Source organism: Ceratotherium simum, chromosome 39 (assembly GCF_057802395.1).
Source record: "Ceratotherium simum simum isolate JZ-2026a chromosome 39, ASM5780239v1, whole genome shotgun sequence".
Classification (NCBI taxonomy): domain Eukaryota; kingdom Metazoa; phylum Chordata; class Mammalia; order Perissodactyla; family Rhinocerotidae; genus Ceratotherium; species Ceratotherium simum.
The window spans coordinates 12,891,703-12,910,261 of NC_141938.1; the positions used below are offsets into that span (position 1 = coordinate 12,891,703).

At 52.9% G+C, this 18,559-nt stretch overlaps 1 protein-coding gene across 1 annotated transcript; it reads left to right on the plus strand.

Moving 5' to 3' along the window:
- The first annotated feature begins 314 nt into the window (after window positions 1–314).
- On the plus strand, window positions 315–9,560 carry ARRDC5 (arrestin domain containing 5). The gene is made up of 3 exons (XM_004441396.3): window positions 315–762; window positions 2,454–2,662; window positions 9,002–9,560. Exons 1-3 carry the CDS (start codon window positions 414–416, stop codon window positions 9,527–9,529), a joined length of 1,086 nt encoding a protein of 361 aa, XP_004441453.2. The 5' UTR covers window positions 315–413; the 3' UTR covers window positions 9,530–9,560.
- The last annotated feature ends 8,999 nt before the right edge of the window (window positions 9,561–18,559 follow it).

Sequence of the window (18,559 nt, forward strand, 5' to 3'; positions counted from 1 at the left end):
AGCCATTAAAATGACAATGATTGTCTGTGTATGACCCCAAACTGATAGGTGGATGCTGTGAGGGGCACAGACCATGTTGGGGGGCCGTCTGATAGAGCAGGAAATGCCTCTGGCTCATTCCCCGTGCGTCTCCCTCTGTAAATGGAGCTCATCATGCCCACTTCACCAGGGTGGTGGGAAGAATTCTTCCCACCCAGGCCCCTAAACCCCGGGCAGGAGAACAGGGGCGTCCCCTCTGCGGCAGAAATCCTGGGGTCTTTTTATTTATTTGTTATCTCCTAGGAAAAAGTGGTCACGCTACTATTTCAGGAACCAGTGGGGAGTTGGGGACTCCTGAGCTGCCGCCCAGCCCCAAACGTCAGCCTTGCCTCCCCTCCTGGCCGTGGGGGACCCCTTCCCGGAACCCCGGCTGGATGATGTCACAGACCGGTGACCTCACTGCGGCCGAGGAACTGGACAGCTCAGTGCGTGGGGGAGGGGGAGGATGTTTCTCCACCACCCCGACCCCCATGTCGGTGGTGAAGTCGATCGAACTCGTGCTGCCCCAGGATGCAGTCTACCTGGCTGGCTCCAGTATCAAAGGGCAGATGGTACTCACCCTGAACAGCACCCTGGTGGACCCCGTAGTAAAGGTAGAGCTCGTGGGAAGGGGTTACGTGGCGTGGAAGGAAGAAATTGGGGCCGCCCGCGATTACAGCAGAGATGTTATTTGCAACAACAAGGCTGACTACGTGCATAAGACAAAGACGTTCCCGGTGGAGGGTAAGGACGAGGCCGGCAGCCAACCTTAGCCATGATAGGAACCTGGGTCTGGAAGGTAAACACATCTGTTAGTCGATCAACAAACTCCCCAGGGATCTCAGAAACGGGCAGAGGCGTGGTTCCTCCCGAGAAGGGAAGCCGTGCAGAGCAATGACCACCACATACACATAACACGAGAATAACAAGACACAAGGGGTCGACCAGAACCCAGATATTCAAAATGAAGGTTCAAAGTCGTCCCCTCGGAAAATGCTATGTTTAGGCTAATGACCACCTGTGGGAGGCCCATAAGACATCTTTCTTGTGATTTTACAGATAAATCTCCCTCTGGCAGTGAGACCCAAGGAGACAAAATAAGGAGTTGAGTGGTCACAGGGACAGAGATTGGAGGCAGAAGACCAGAGGAGACCTTTGAGGGAAGGAGTAATTAATCCCCAATTCCACCAGGTTCAGATCTAAACTCCGGACAGACACTAGGGAGCCTGAGTGGCCAGGAACTATGTCCTTTCCAAAAACGTGTCCATGGGGACGTTCCGGGGTGTTCCGTGGTCACGCAGAACACTTGGCCAATGCCGGCCGGAACAAAGTTTAATGTTGAATTTTTAAAATTTTAGATAGAGTGGTCATGGAGGTCTCTGCAAAGAGGTGACTGCCAAGCTCAGATTTGAGAGATGGGAGACACACCAGCCACGCAGATGCCAACATGCCCGGCTCAATGCCCAGCAATCATGTCCCCCGTCTATGTCTCAGTTAACCCATCGGGATAATGGGAATAGGAGAAAGTCCCGCCTCATGAGATTGTTTTGATGACGTAGTGATTTAATGGCATGTCAAGGGTTTAGCATAGTGCTGGGTATACAGTAAGTGCTTAATAAGTGTTGGTTCTTGCAACCAAAACACTCCCCCACCACGTACCACCCTCAACCTCAGGGGGAGGCAGAGTGTTTCCCATTTCCAAGCATTTCCCCTCAAAAGCGTCAGCCCAAGCCTGCGACAGGTTCCTTATTTATTTCACAAACGTTGATTGAGCACCTTCTGTGTACAACACTGTGCCAGGGGCTGGGGCCGCAGCGGTGAATGAAGCACACGCCCTGGTGTCCTCGGGCTGACCAGCAGGAGGGGGAAACACAGTAACAAGAGGGTTTTGGAAAAATGCAAGAAAAAAATAATAAAACAGGGAGGTCACAGAAGTGGGGGAAGAGGGAGTCCCCCCCGGTCCTCAGTTGCCACTCAATCAGCAAATGTTAAGCACCCAGTGTATGCCGGGTGGGGCATTTTGCCTGCCTTGCTGGCTGCTGTCAACGCTGCCTAAAACAGGGTCTGACACACTGTCGGTGCTCAAGATGTGTTTGTTGAATGAATGTGTGTCTGACACACCGTCAGTGTTCAAGATGTGTTTGTTGAATGGATGTGCAACTGACTCCCGAGGGCGGACCTCCAGTTTCTTAGGCCCAGAGCAGAGCTGAGCAGGTCCCGCCACGTCACCCACCCAGAGCATCCCCCTCCAGCCCAACATTAATGGGCCGTGCAGGGCCCTAAAAGCACGTAGTTCAGCCTCGCTCGGGGAGAGACAGGCCAGGTCTAGCACAACCTTCCTGCCCAAACAGAAAATAAAGAGGAAGAAAAAAAATGAGAGAAAAAAAAAAAACCTTCTAGAACCTTCTGATGGCGTTGGTGTGTTTTGCTTTCAGATAATTGGTTAGGTGCAGGCAGCCACACCTTTGACTTCCATTTCAACTTACCTCCCAGGCTCCCTTCCACCTTCACCAGCAAACTCGGCCACGTCTTCTACTATGTGCAGGCCTCCTGCGTGGGCCGGGAGCACATTCTAGCAAAGAAGAGAATGTACTTGTTGGTTCAAGGGACTTCGGACTTCCACCGAGAAAGCCCGTCGTCGCAGGTAGGGAGGGGGAGGAGCCGGGGCCGGGCTGGTCCCCCGAGCTCCCCGGAGGCAGGGGGGAGGTGGCGGGCAGGGGACCCAGACGGCAAGATGTTGGCAGCCCCCCAGGCCCGGCGAGTTCACAGAAACCAGGGCAGGAACTAAGCCGGTGGCTCTCGTCCAGGGTGATTCCGCCCCCCAGGGCAATGTCTGGGGACATCTGTGGTTGTCACAACTGGGGAGGGGGCTGCTGGCTTGGAGGGGGTGGGGGCCAGGGATGCTTGTCAGCACCCCACGGTGCCCAGGACGCCCCCCCCCAGAGAACAATCTGGCCCTGCATGTCCTTGACACTGTAAGTCAAGACCAAGCAGAGGTCCACTGTGACCCCCTGAGCGAGAGACAGGCCTGGACACTATGTGACTCTCCAGGACCTTTGAGCCCTCAGACAGTGGAGATGGTGCTCCCTCCCCCCCGCAGAAGCAAGGAAAGGGGCGGACTCAGTCCCAGGGGAAGGAAGGGCCGTGTGGCCTCGATCCGCCTCAGCAGAAGGCTCTGGACGGCTTCTGGAGGCCAGGTGCAGAGACGGAAGTGGGGCGGGCGGAGCAACGTTGGCCCAAGTCACTTCACCTCCCTGGGGACTCGTTTGTTATCAGAGTGTGGTGGCAGAGGGGGCTGGTGTTTTCGTTTTCGAGGTCCAGGTGAAAATCCCAGCGCCCCCACCCACCTGCTGTGTGACCCTCTGCAAGCGGCGTTCCCTCTCTGGGCCTCTGTTTTCTCGTCTGTAAAATGGGCATAGAGACAGTGCCGGCCTCTGGGGTCGTGGAAGGAGCAGTGAGGGGACTTAATGCAAGTCCACCGCTTTGCACGGCACCTGGGCACGGCCCGTAAATCCTGTGGCTGCTGCCACCACCGCCAGTGTTATTATCTGGGTGACGAGGGTCATTGCTGGCCTGGCCAACCTCATGGGACGGTCCAAGAGGGTCCCAGGAAGGGTAGATGCTGGGAGGGGTGGGCTAGCCCTGAGATGAGCAGACCAGACTCAAGGCCGCTTGGCCACCTGCTCTCTGTGTGCCCTCGAGCTGGCTCTGCCCCTTCCCTGGTTCTCCCTTCAGAGCTGGAGGGCAGGGGACACAAGGGAGGAGTTGGGACAGAATGCTGGCATCGGGTACATACCAGACTGGGCAAGGAGGCCCTCTTGAGGAGGTGACATTTTAGCAGAGTTGAGAGAGGAGAGGAGGAGCCATGGGGTATCGGGGGTAAAGTGTTCCAGCCAGAGGGCACAGCCTGTGCAAAGGCCCTGGGGCAGGACCCAACCTGGGTGTGGGAGGAACAGCGAGGAGGCCCGTGTGGCTGGAGCAGAGGGAGTGAGGGGGAGAGAGGGAGGAGAGAGGGCAGGGAGGGGACAGGGCAGGTCGTGCGTGACTCCTTCTGGCTGCTTTGCCAAAGATAGACCACAGGGAGCAGGGGGAGGGCAGGAGCTGGGGGACAAGAGCAGAGGCTACTGCTCTGGTCCAAGGAGAGGCAGAGGCTTGACCCCTAACAATCTGTCCTTAGTGTAGCCAGAGGGAGTCAGGTCCCCCCTCCTCTGTGCACAGCCCTCCTGGTTTCCAATCTCATTCAGGGTAAAACCCCATGTCCTCCTCGCAGCCCCCAAGACCCTGCCCAATCTGCCCTGTCCCCTCCCTGCCCTCCCTCCTCCCTCTCTCCCCCTCGCTCCCTCTGCTCCAGCCACACGGGCTCCTCGCCCTTCCTCCAACATGCCAGGCCCAGTCCTGCCCCAGGGCCTTTGCACGGGCTGAGCCCTCTACCCCAGGACACTATGATGCAACCTTCCTATCCTTCCTCCTCCTGATCCTTCCGCCCTTTACTCAGAAGCCACCTCTTCACTCACCTACATCGCTGATGGCCGAATAAACTGTCACAACCCTCACAGAAGGCAATTTAGCCCTATCTACCCAAATTAAAACGAACATGCACTTTGCCCCTGCCACTTCCCTTCTAGAAGTTTCTCCTACCGATATTCTTTCCCATATGTGACCTGACCTCTCACAGCTCCGTTTGTAGTGGCAAAACATCGGACTCAGCCTAAATGGTCCTTGCTAAGGGAATTAAAGGAGCAGGATAGAGTCAAAGGAATATTCTATAGATAGAGAGAGAGAGAGACAGACGGACAGAATGACACAGCTCTCCCTGTCAGGATCTCCTCCTTACTAGGTTGAGTGAGTGAAGCAAAGTTCAGCACAGCAGGTCTGGCCCCCGCTGTTGGTGCTGAAAACAAGAAATGAACTTCCTTGCAGGTGTGACAAACGTCTCTGGAAAGAGACCAGAGAAACTGACAACAGACCCTCTCTCCTGGGAGGGGAGCTTTTCGCCTTCCACTTTTTTTTTTCTTAACAGCTTGACTGAGATATAATTCATATACCTTATCATTCACCCATTTAAAGTGCGCAATTCTCTGCTTTTTAGTGCATTCACGTAGTTGTGCAGCCATCACCACTTTCTAGTTCTAGAACATTCCATCACCCTAAAAGGAAACCTCGTCCCCTGTCCTGCTTAGCAGTTAGCCCCCATCCCCTCCCCCAGCCCCTGACAATCAGGAACCCACTTTCTGTCTGTGGATGTGCCTGTTCTGGACATTTCACATCAATGGGATCACACACCGTGTGGCCTTCTGTGTCTGGTTCTCTCACTGAGTGTCGTGTGTTCAGGGTCCATCCACGGTGTGGCTGTGTCAGGGCTGCACTCCTCTTCATGGCTGCGTCGTATTCCAGTGTGTGGACGAACTACGTTGTGTTCATCCATCTTCCACTGATGGCCATTTGGGTTGTTTCCACTTACTGGCAACAAACATTTTGTGTGGACGTATGTTTTGCATTTCCCTCGGGTAGCTACCTAGGAAAGGAATTGCTGGGCAGATGGCAGCTCTGTTTCATCTTTTGAGGAAATGCCAGAGTGTTCCACAACGGCTGCCTCATTTTACATTCCCTCCAGCAATGTTCGGGGGTTCCGATTTCTCCACATCCCCTCCCCTCTTTCTACCTTTAGAATTTTGAAGGACGTGACCCATTACCTCTTCCAACAGTCCGTACCATTTGGGGGACAAGCTTGTCCCAGAGACCTTTCCTAACCTTCGACTCTAAGGTTGCCCTCCACCCCGACTCCCCTCGTCCCCCCGTTTCAAGTCCCGCCACAGCCTCCTCGCTGTCCCTATCAGAAATGACCTCGTTCATTTTCTATGTGCCATTTATAGGTCCGTCTCCCCTACCAGAGCAGGGACGAGGCTGGTCTTCACTGCTGTGTGTTTTCCTTGAACTTGGCACCAAGTTGATGCAAATCAACATTAGTTGAATGAATGAATCCCTCCAAAGTTTCATATAAGCCCAAAGGAATAAGGGTTTCCAAAAAACTCCCAGATCTAGGAAATCCAATGTTGAGTTTGCACCCCAACATTCTTAGGAATCAGGGCCCCTTGGCCACCCTGCCTGGCCTGGTGTGTGGGGGGGGCTCCTCTAGGCCACTGCTGGTTCCTTTTGGCAGCTCCTGCAGGACCGGGACAGAACTACCGGCTTGGTCTTGAGTTAGAGCAGCAAGTTCCTGCATAGCCTGCAGGGTCCTAACGCATGCGACGAATTTTCGAATAAGACTGGAGGGGTTTAGAATGGAACTGCTGGCAATTAGCCGTAGATGGGGGAAGCAGAAAGGCTGAAGGGAGCCTGGGGCAGAGGGCAGGAGGTGAGGTCGGGAGGGGTCTGGGGTCTGCCTGAGGTCTCTAGGAGGACAGACAGCCCACCTGGAGCAGTGGTTTTCAAACCTCAGGTCACCACCCATTAGCTGATTGCAAAAATCAGTCTAGCGAGTTGCAGGGCGTGTTTTTATCAAATGAAAGATTAGGCAAGACCAAAATAGAAACGATCAGAAAAAATCAGTTTTGTGGGTTGCAATTTTTTTTTTTTGTAAAATAAGAAACCAGAACAGAGAATAAAATAAGTGGAATAGAAAATATCAAAAAAAAAAAAAAATCAGTTGGGTGGATTGCAATCAACTTTTTAGAACGAAAGAATAGAATATGTCAGAAAATATAAATTTAGTAGGTTGTCACAAACTTTATTTTTATAAAATCAATATTTAGGACAAAATAGAATAGTATTAAATACGTAGAATAGAATAGAATTTAGCAGAAGAACATGAATTTGGTGGGTTACAAAACTAAATAATAGAATAGAATAAACTAGAAATAGAAAACTAAATTCAGAGGGTCGCAACCAACATTTTTTAAACCAATAGACTAAATAGAATTAGCAGCAGGTGTGTTGTAAGGATAAGCATTATTTCATGAAACTTATCTCTCTTTCATAGATCTAGATGTAGCTAAACATATAGATTTGTGTGCTTCGCCAGAATATTAAAATCTATGTTTTAGCTACGAGTTGTGGCTGAAAAGAAAAGGAATCATATATGACAATACATGGGTTCTGCAAAGCCTAAACTATTTATTATCAGGCCCTTTGCAGAAAAAGTTTGTCAACTCGCACCCTAGAGCAACTCTTGTGTGTAAGCCCAAGAAAAATGTCTTCACGATGCTCCTTCTAGCTCTTTTATGATACCAAACCCATGGCAACAAGGTCAATATCCATCATGGGGGGAGATGGGTGAATAGATTATTTTGCAACACACTCAGCTGCCATCGTGAAAACAAATGAACCAGAAAGAGCCCGAGAGGCAAAGCACACAGAACCCAACAGATTTCAGTCTAATTGATAATATTTTATTTCTTAAACTGGTGAGAAGATACATTTGGGCTTGTCCTATCACTCTTCACACACTTTTTCCTACCAGTATGTAGTAAGAGAATAAACATGCAAGCTACAAGAAAGTGATGACTATAAAATCCAGGATAGTTGCACTTTGGGGCAGAGTGGGGGGGCTGGACATATGTGAGGGACTTTGGGGGAGAAACTGGTGAATTTCTACTTCCTCACTTGGGTGAAAGTTACAAGGGAGTTGACTATATTATAATAATTCACAAAGTTATCCATTTGCTCTGTGGGGTTTTCTACACCTGAGTTGTAGTCCTAATAATGTTTAAGTTTATTTAAAAATGCATAGATATGCTAAACTCAAAATTTAGCATAATAGTTACCTCTAGGGAGGGAGGTGAGGGCATGGCATTGGGGAGGGTCCACGGGGCCTTCGACTAGATCTCTGATGTTTTATTTATTTTTCTTTTAAATTGTGGTAAAACACGCATAACGAAATTTCCCATCTTAACCATTTTTAAGTGTACAGTTCAGTGGCGTTCAGAACCATTCACATGGTTCTGCAACACTGCTGTTATTTCTTAGATGAGCAGAGATCTGAGGCAAATCGGGAGACATCCTAAATGCAGACAGAGCAGGCCAGCAGGACAGGGCAGTGCTGTGCTAGGAAATGCTAACAACCAGCTCTAGTGCAATTTGCCAATTTCCCTGGTGTCAACACTCCCCTCCTGGCCAATTTCAAGTTATCAACCGATTTCACTAATGGGGAGTAGGAGGGAAGTTTGGAAACATTTGTTACACTATACTGTCTCTCTCTCTTGTTTTTCTGGTATGCTTAAAGGGAACACACACACACACTCTTGTCAAAGTATCAAGTTCCTCCGGAAGAAGATACTAGAAGGCTGCAAAAGCAGGGCACAGCAAAATCACTCTCAGCCCACCCCACATCACATCAAATCTTTTAAAATATTACCCACAAATCCTAAAAAGTAAAATGTTACCCAAGGCACACCTTAAACGTAATGTGTATGTGGCTTTATTTGCAATCCAGCAAGGTGGCTAGCTGATACAAAGGCTGCATTTTGGGGCATTCATTTAAACACGTTACATAGTTTCAACTCTGCAGTCTTCTTTTCCTCATTCAACTCTGCAGTCTTCTTTTCCTCATTCAGAGCCCATGATATTTTCTCCTGAAGTCTGAACCACCCCGGGGAAGCCCTAGGTCTTGCGCTTAGACTGTGAAGACGTTCCCTGTCTTCGAGAAAACCAAGGCTCAGAGAAGTCAAGCCACTTGTTCACAGTCACACAGCAATTGAGTCACGGAGGTGGGGAGGCAGCCAGGGTCTTGTGGACTTCTTAGGCCTATTTTCCAGACAAGAAATTGAGACGCACAATGGCACAGGGCTTTGGTTAAAGGCAGCTGGGAGATGGATGACTTCAGGCTTCTGGCTGCAAACCCCAAGCCTCCAGATTGCATGATAGTGCCTCTTACTAGGAGCATCCCATAAGGCTCAAGGCTGTTACAGTGGTGGAAGGTTAGGCAGGCGAGTGCATCTTGTGGCCTCGATCGCTCACAGTTGTCCGTCCCCCCTATTTCTTCTAGAATCCTCTGATCGTGGAGGCTGAGAAGAAGGTCTCCTACAACTGTTGCAGCCAGGGGACCATCTCCCTCCAAATCCAGATGGAAAAGAACACCTTCGCGCCGGGGGAGAGGGTCGCCTTCACCACGGAGGTCCACAACCAGACCAGCAAGTGCATCAAGACGGTCATCGTGGCCCTCTACGCCCACGTGCGGTACGAGGGCTTCACGCCCAAGGCCGAGCGGCGCTGGCGGGTGGAGAGCAGCGAGCTGCTCCGGCAGGAAGCCAACACCCCGATCACCCCCTTCGACACCACCACCATCGTCAGCGCCTTCGGCCTCCCGCCGGTGTTATCCGTGAGCGGCGGCCCCGGGGACGGCGAGATCATGAGCGCCCACTATGAGCTGGTGGGCACCGTGCACCTGCCCTGGTCGCTGAGCAGCGTGAAGGTCAAGGTGCCCATCACCATCGCCAGCGCCCCCGCGGACTCGGACAGCTGCCGGCTGCCGGAGGGGGGCCTGGGCCCCGCGAGCCAGGATTGCCCGAGTTAAATGCCCCACCTTCTAAATATTAAAGGCTTTATCAGACTCTACTGGCTGCTCTTTCTTTGTCAGGCACAGATGGCCTTCAGATGAGTCTAGACCTTCCCGAACTCCGGCCGTCCGTTTCTCCCATCCCAAGGAAGTTCATCGGAGGCCAGGAGAAGACAGAACTCACAAGGCCCTTCCAGGACCCGCCCTGGTTTGCCCCAGAACCATCTCCTTGCTGAGACCTTACAGGGTCCAGACCAGGGGTCCTCAGTCGGGGGCCATTCTGTCCTCTGGGGGGCACCGGGCCATGTCTGGGGACATCTGTGGTTGTCACACTGGGGGTGCTCCTGGCATCCAGTGGGTGGGGGCCAGGGATGCTGCTCAGCCCCCCACAGCACCCAGGATGGCCCCCCACAGAGAATGACCTGGCCTGCATGTCAGCAGTGCCGACGGGGGAGAGACCCGGGCTGGGGCAGTTCCTGGGGGGCAGGTGGTGGCTGAGTCCCTGGCTGGGTCTGTAGCCTCTTACCCAGGTCAGGCAGGTCCCGCCTCCACGCGCAGCCCTCTGGGGCTCCCCTGCCTCCCTCAGGGTAAAAACCAAAATCCTGCTAGTGAGGGGCCTATGCGTCGCCCACGTCCACTCCATCAACAAGCCACATGGGCTCCTTCTCCAAAATCGACCCCAAATCCTCCATTTCTCTCCTCTCCTCCACCTCTACCCTGGTCCCATCCATCATCCTCAGACACTGGATCAGTGCGGTCATCTGCACCCGGGTCTCCCGACCCCTGACCCCGTCCCCCGCATTCTGTCCTCCCTGCAAATAAAAATCCAGGAATTTCATCCAGTAACTTTGTTAGCATAAGTATATCCCACCCCATCTTTGGGATATACTTATGCTTTTAAAAAATCATTCCCCGTTTACGTGATGTGCCAGTTTAACTGGGTGTCCTGTATTTTATCTGGCAATCCGATTCTCCAGCGACAGGAAGACCCTCGGCACAAATCAGGCCAGCCAGCTCCTCGACTTAAAATCCCCATGGGGTCCCCACGGCATTCGCGTGGCCCACAAGGCCCCAGGCGGGCAGGAATGAAGGAGTGGGTCCACAGTGCATCTTCCTGGGATAATAACTCGGAAACATTTCTCCAGGCCCCAGCAGGCTGCAAAATACCCGCACTACCTCACCCAGGCCGCAGGCTCTCCATTAGCGCGCGGACAGGGGGCATATGCACTTGAATGGCAGCCCCGCAACATCCCGGAAGATTCCGGAAGACCAGGCGGACAGTGCCAACTGAGACACTGTTTTGGATCAAATTTTTTGGGGGGGAGGCGGGGCGGATAGAATGCACAGATTTAATTGTTTCTTTTCTAATTATGATTATTTTTTTATAGGAGAGACCCCTCACTTTTAGCTATGTTTTTGGGGTGTCTCCAAAGAAGCTTGTAGGGTGGGAGTCCGGGCTCCGTGGAGGGGGTCGCTGCTGGGCCAGGGTGGGGATGCGCCCCTGCTGCTTGTGTATGTGACCTTCCCTCTGCAGGGGGCAAAAGGGTCCAGCCCTGGGGTGGCGTCCTCTGGCTGCCTTGCTTACCAGAAACTAACAATAAGGGTTTTTTTGGCGGGGAGGAGGGACGTGGGGATGGTCTTGCGTGCCCCAATGTCCTCAGCCCCAGCCTGGGCATCCTTGAGGCTCCAGAGGCCATCCCACAACCCCAGAACTAGGTCCAGAAGCGCTGTGTTCTTCAAAGCTGCAGAGCCAATGCCGCCTCCTCCAGGAAGCCTTCCAGCCTTGCCTCCCACCCTCCACTGGGCTCCCCAGCCCCAGTCCTTTCCTCCATCTAGTCCTGACCACACGCCCTGCAAAGGAGCTCTGCTCCACGCCTGGGGGAAATTAAGGTGGGGGAACCACCGCAGAGTCCTCCATGGGGCCCCACCACTGCCCCAGCCCCCAAGTGTTTGTTGAATGAATATATAACAACAGGGTTCAGGACTCTGCTCATCTTGGGTGGTGGGAAGCAGCGTTTCAAGAACCCAGAAGTGGGTCATAAGCCAGCTGGTGATTGCCCCTCCCAGGTGGGGTGTCGGAGGCTGGAGGGGGGGCACCTTTGAACCAGGGACTCAGACTCATTCCCGGGTTATTCTAGCTTGCTATACCATCCCTACTTCCTTCTGCTTTGGGACAAGTGATTCTGCCTCTCTGGGCCTCGGTTTCCCCATCTGTCAAATGGAGATAACAGTATTCACCTCTAGGGTTTGGAGAGAATTAAAGGAGCATCTACGTGCGCCACGCTTAGAACACCAGAACGCACCAGGTGCCAGCCAGATGCTGATTATGAGTTGTAGCCTCTGTGTCCCTCCTACTGGCTTCTCCCACCCCAACAGCTCACCAGCAAGGTCCCAGGGACCTCTGTGTCCCCGTGCCAGTGGTGGCCTCCCCGTTCTGGTCTTTATTATATATTCTTAGACTTGTTATTTGGAAAAATTCCAATTCGAGGGAAGAGAGTGGAAAGAGAGATGTAAAGACAGATGATCTTCGACCTCGATTCTCCCATCGGTACGGATATTGGCCTGATTTGCTCTGTTCCTGTTTCTGTCTCTCCCAAACTGTTTTGAAGTTTGCACTTCACCCCCGACCCTAAGAATTAGAAGCTTCTAGATAACCACAGTACCGTTATCACTCTTAGGTTTCACACAGATGTGATAACATCATCTCATATATACATGCTCCGTATTCAAACTGCCCCACTGTCTCCTATATCTTTTTTATTATAGTAAAATATACGTAACATAAAATGTACCATCTTAACCATTTTAAGTGCACAGCTCAGCGGCATGAAGCACGTTCACACTGTCGTGCAACCATCCCCACCATCCGTCTCCAGAACTTTCCGTCTTCCCAAACTGCGACTCTGTCCCCATGAAACACTGACTCCCCCGTCCCCTCCCCCAGCCCCTGGCCCCACCATCCACTTTCTGTTTCTGTGGATGTGACTCCTCTAGGGGCCTCCTGTGAGGGGATCACACAGTGTCTGTCCTTCTGTGTCTGGCTCACGTCACTGAGTGTCATGTCCTCAAGGTCCATCCACGTTGGAGCAGGTGTTGGAATCTCCTTCCTTTTCATGGCTGAGTAATATTCCAGTGTGTGGATGGACCACATTGTGTGCATCCATTCATCCATCGACAGACATTAAGTCGTTCCCATCTTTTGGCTATTGTGACAACTGCTGCTATGAACATGGGTGTACAAATAAATATTCCTTTGATCCCGTTTCAGTTCTTTTGTGTATATACCCAGAAGTGGAATGCTGGATCATATGGTAATTCTATGTTTAATTTTTTGAGGAATTGCTCCACTGTTTTCTACAGTGGCTGCATCATATTACATTCTCACCGAATATATGTTTTATAGTTGAGAATTTTGGGGGGTGGGGGAGGTGGGGACAGATCCAGGCTCTGATGGGGATCACACATTGCATTTTCATATCAGATCTCTTTCCTCTCTTTTTTTTTTTTTTTTAAGATTTTATTTATTTATTTTTCCCCCAAAGCCCCAGTAGATAGTTGTGTGTCATAGTTGCACCTCCTTCTAGTTGCTGTATGTGGGACGCGGCCTCAGCATGGCCGGAGAAGCGGTGCGTCGGTGCGCGCCCGGGATCCGAACCTGGGCCGCCAGCAGCGGAGCACGCGCACTTAACCACTAAGCCACGGGGCCGGCCCTTCCCTCTCATTTTGAGTCCAGAGCACCCGCTGCCTTTTTTGTGTGTCTCATGTCTCATTTTTCAGAGGCCTGGGCCAGTTGTCTTGTAGAATCTCCACAGTCTGAGGGTCCCTCATGACCAGATTCAGGGTCTGCATTTCCAGCAGTGAGATTTCAGAGGCGAGACTGTGTCCTCCTCAGCACATGGTACCAGGAGGCACACGATGCTGGTTTGTCACCTTAGTGGTGACAATGTGAACCATGATCGCTTGGTTCCGGTGGCGTCGACCAGATCTATTACAGATATTTTTTCCCCTTCGTAATTGACAAGTAGCCTGTGGGAAGGATATTCCAAGCCCGCATGACCCCCTTGTCTCCTACAACTTTTCACCCAGTGGTTTTTGCATCCATGGACGCCCCTGCCTTGAATCAGTTACTTCCCTGGTGGTTGCAAAAATGATGACTTCCCTAGTCTTGTAGATTCCCTCTATATCTGCCACCCGCGTTGTTCTGCAAAGAGGAGCTTTCCTCACTCCACCCCCCACCCCTCTATCTTTATAATCTCTCTCTGGCATTCCTTAGAGCTGTTTCCTCTTTCTCCAAACATTCTCTTGACTCTCCTGATGCCATACCCTCCTCCTCTTCTCCCACTCCTCGGATTTTGGATTTTTGGCTTTTGCTTTCTTCAAAGCCACAGCATCAATGCCTCCTCTTCCAGGAAGCCTTCCAGCCATGCCAGGCAGACACTCTCACCCTCCCCGACCAGGTCCTGAAATATGGATGATCTTCAAGGTTCATTTCCGCAGATGCCCACATCCCACTGCTTGCTCAACATTTTGAGCTCTGCAAACGCTAGGCCAAGGGCATTGGGCTCGATTCTATGGCTTATGGGGAAATGTTTGGAGCGTATTTCTTTGGAGAAGGGATAGAGACAAAATAGATTTGAAAATCATTCCACTGACCCTGTGGATGGAAACGAGCCAAGAAAGAACGCGGGAGCAGAAATACGTTCAGGAAGCTGCCAGGTGTGAATAATAACAGAAATAATTAGGACAATCGTAACACCGTGGCACGGACGGGCTCGTTTTCCATCAAACTATTTTGGAGGAAGAAGGAAGGAAGGCCACGTGGCTGGACTACATTTCCCAGCATCCCTTGGGAGTCAGGTGCGGCCATGTGACTGACTTGGCCAATGGGATGTAAGAGGAAGTGAAATAGGTCACTTCCAGCCAGATCCATTAAAAACTTCCCTGGAGTCTTGTTTTCTCTTTTCCCTTTCGGCAGTTGCTTGGAGAGGAGAGCTGCCCAGGAAACTCGATCTGCACTCAATTGTCACATACACAAGGAATAAAACTTTATTGAAATTGGGAATTGTTCACTCCAGCCATGGGTCTACCCTAGGGTTTCTCCACCTCGGCACTATCGACATTTGGGGTCAGATCCTTCTTTTTATGGGGACAATCCTGTACCTTGTAGGATGTTGACTACCATCTCCGGCTTTTACCCACTAGCTGTCAGAGCACAAGCCCCCCCACTCCAAGTTGTGACAACCAGAAATGTCCCCAGACATTGCCAAGAGGGCAGAATCACCCCAGATGGGGAGTCTCTAGTCTACTCTTATCATACAAGGAGCTACAGTCATGGAGGCCCTTGGACATCTTGGGGATGTGGACTCAAGGTGGCCACAGCCAAACCTGCCATCTCATTTTCCTCCCATCCCTACCTTTACCTGTTTCTCCCTCACCTCCCCGTGGCAATGAGGTCCCACCTGAGGCTCATCCCTGAGCTGTTCTTCTCCCAAGTCCTATCTGTGTTACTTCCTAAATAACTGTTAAACCCATCTCCCCTGCCGCCATCAGAATCCAGCACACCCTCAAGGCGTGCCTGGACCCTTGCAGCAGCCATCACACTTCGTTTCTGAGAAGCAAGTCACTAAATTGAGCCCACACACACGGGGAAGAGACTTAGGCTCTACGTTTTTAAAGGAGTGTCAAAAAACGTGTGGGCCTATTTTAAAAAACATTCCCCAACCGGTTCCTCAGCAAATCCTATTGGATCCACCTTCAAAATCCTTCTAGACTCATGCCCGTTCCATTATCACCACCCTGGTCCAGCAACCCAAGTGTCCATCAACAGATGATGGATAAACACAGTGTGGTCCATCCACACCCTGGAATATTACTCAGCCATGAAAAGGAAGGAGATTCTGACACCTGCTCCAACGTGGACGGACTCTGAGGACATGATGCTCAGTGACATGAGCCAGACGCAGAAGGACAGACACTGTGTGATCCCCTCACAGGAGGCCCCTAGAGGAGTCACATCCACAGAGACAGAAAGTAGACGGTGGGGCCAGGGGCTGGGGGAGGGGGATGGAGACTCAGTGTTTCATGGGGACAGAGTTTCAGTTTGGGAAGATGGAAAGTTCTGGAGACAGATGGTGGGGATGGTTGCACGACACTGTGAATGTGCTTCATGCCACTTAAAAATAGTTAAGAAAGTGAATTTGATGTTATGTATATTTTACCATAATTAAAATTTTTCTAAATAATAATAATATCCAACCTTTACACGGAGCGACTTGTGTCCCAGACGCCATGCCACGCTCTAAGTATGACCTCATTTAATCCTCTCTCTCCTCTGTGAGTTGAGACAACGATCATCACCCCCATTTACAGAAAAGACAGCTGAAGCTCAGAGAACTACAGTGATTTGCCCACATTCTCACAGCCAGGAGTAGGTCCCCTAACCACCGACCTACACCGCCTCTCCGTGAACCACTGCCTCTCATCCCTGCTTCAGCTAAGGAGGAAGGGACCCAGCACAGAGACGCAGAGCTGGGGCGGGCGACGTCACTGGCCAGGGTCCCTCAGCGTCAGTGAGTGGCCGAGCCAGGATGGGGACCCAGGGGGCTCTGAGCCCGCACAGCCCCTGCAGGCTCGATTTGTGAAAAGGGGGCTCTATACTAGCAGGCAGAGGGGCCTGCGCTGGCGTTGTGGGTTCGAGTCTTCACTTATAGCTCTTCTCTGGGCCTCAGTTTCTTCATCTGTAAAATGGAGATAATAGTCAATAATAATAACTTTTTTTTTTTTTTTTTTTAAAGATTTTATTTATTTTATTTTTCCCCCCAAAGCCCCAGTGGATAGTTGTATGTCGTAGCTGCACATCCTTCCAGTTGCTGTATGTGGGACTCGGCCTCAGGATGAAGGGAGAAGTGGTGCCTCGATGCGCACCCGGGATCCGAACCCGGGCCACCAGCATCGCAGCGCGCGCACTTAACCACCAAGCCACAGGGCCGGCCCATAACTTATTATTAATATTATTATTTTTTTCACCTCAGCAAGACTCTACATCGGGGGCTGGGTCATTCTCTGGGGGGCCCGTCCTGGGCACTGTGGGGGGTTGAGCAGCATCCCTGGCCCCCACCTTCTCGATGCCAGGAGCGCCGCCAGTGTGACAACCGAAATACCTGCAGACACCCCAAAGATGGCCTTAGTGGGGAACCCCATCCACATTATAAGGTCAGAGGCCTATGCTGAGTTAGCGTATCTGCTCTTAAATGCTAACGAGATTCCCAGCTCTGTTGTTTATTTGCTGTGTGACCTTGGGCAAGTCACTTCCGTCTCTGAGCCTCAGTTTCCCCATTTATAGACTTGGATTCATCCGTCGTCCCTCCCTCCCAAAGATTTGGGATGAAGTGACCCGCTGCCTATAAACTGCATCAGCCAAAGTCAGCGCTCACTCCCGCTGGGGTCTTCTAGAAGATTCTGACCCGCCCCAGCAGGCCCCTGCCCCCTCCCCGCCGGCTGCCTCCCCTCCGGGCCCCCGACTCAGGGGACCACACGGGCGGGTGTTGGGAACACTTCCTGTGCGGTGGCCGGCGGCGCCCACCGGGCCAGGTGCGCCAACGGGAACAGGCAGCTGGGGCCGCCCCACTTCCTGCCCCGGGGGGAGGTGCGTCTCATGCTCCTTCGCCCCCACCCCAAAATAACATCCCCCCGGAACCCAAGCCACCCGCGCCAGCTGCAGCCTCCAACCCTGGGGACGCAGGACAGGCGGGGGCCGGCAGCTGCCACCGTGGAGCCTGCCCCGCTGGGAATGCCCCCCTGCCGCGGCCACCTCCGCATTCCAATGCCAGGGGGGGTGACCCGGCGTCCCCCGTGGTCCGGGACACATGAGCTCCAAGCAGGCCGGGCTGGCTGCAGGCCAGGGGCTCCTCTGCCACCCTGGGGGACAGGGGACCCCCTCTGGCCAGAACCACAGCCCCGGGGTGCCTCCGATCTTCACCTCCAGTGACTGTTTTGGGGGGAAGAGGCTGGTCGCCTGGACGACAGCCCCCCACCTCTGCCTGGGAACAAAGGGGCAGCCAGGAGAGCCGAGAACGGCCTGTTCTGTCCCTGCCAACGTGACTGGCACATCCTGGCAGCTGGCATTCGGAGGGCCTGGCATGCCCTGGGCCCTCCGGGCTGGCCACCCACACAAGGCCACTCAGTGTGGCTGCAGCCCCAAGGGATCCAGTTCCTGGTCAGCTGCTCCTGAGCCGCTGTCCTTCCGGGACACTCGGACAGGGAAGTCCGCTCTGCCTGTAGGACTTCACGGAATTGCCAGACGTCCGGCTCTGAGCTGGACGAGCCACCAGGGTCGGGGGACAAAGGCCACGTGGAGGCCTTCCTGCCGCCTGGACCCCTGGTCTGGCATTTCAGCGCTGGGGGTGCCCAGTGGGACGCGCCCGGCCTGCAAGGGGCTGGCGCAGGGGACAGCGGGTCTCAGAGCAGCTCCCCTCCCCCCAGCCCGCCACCATCGTGCAGGGGACAGCGGGCAGCTGGCGCCAGGGGGGCGGGGGGCGGGGACGGGCCAGGGCCTGCATGTTAAAAGACCCCCGGTTTCCCGCGGCGAGCCGGCACCGGGAGACAAAACCTTCCCTTCTGGCCATCGGGCCACCTTGGTGACTGTCCCCCCACCGGCTGGAGCGGCAGGGCGGGGAGAGACATGGCCTGTCCCGGGTGGGGGTCGGCTGCCAGAAAAACACAGGCCACGCAGGTAAACGGGTACTTTCTTAGCATAAGTAGGTCCCTTGCAATATTGGGACAAATGGACATGAAAGTGATCATTCTGTACCTGAAATTCACAATTAACTGCGGGTTCTGTATTTTTGTTTGAAAAATCTGGAACTCTTGTCAGGGGCGCTGGGGGAGCTAAACCGGGCTCGCCAATGTCCCCCCAAACTTGTTCCTCTGCTGGTCACAGCCTCAGGGACTGCCCTGCTGTCCCCTCCGCCCCGCACCGCTGGGGCCTCAGCCACCGGCCCGCGTTAGCCTCACCCCTGAACCATGGCCTGTCCACTCTCCCTCTGCAGT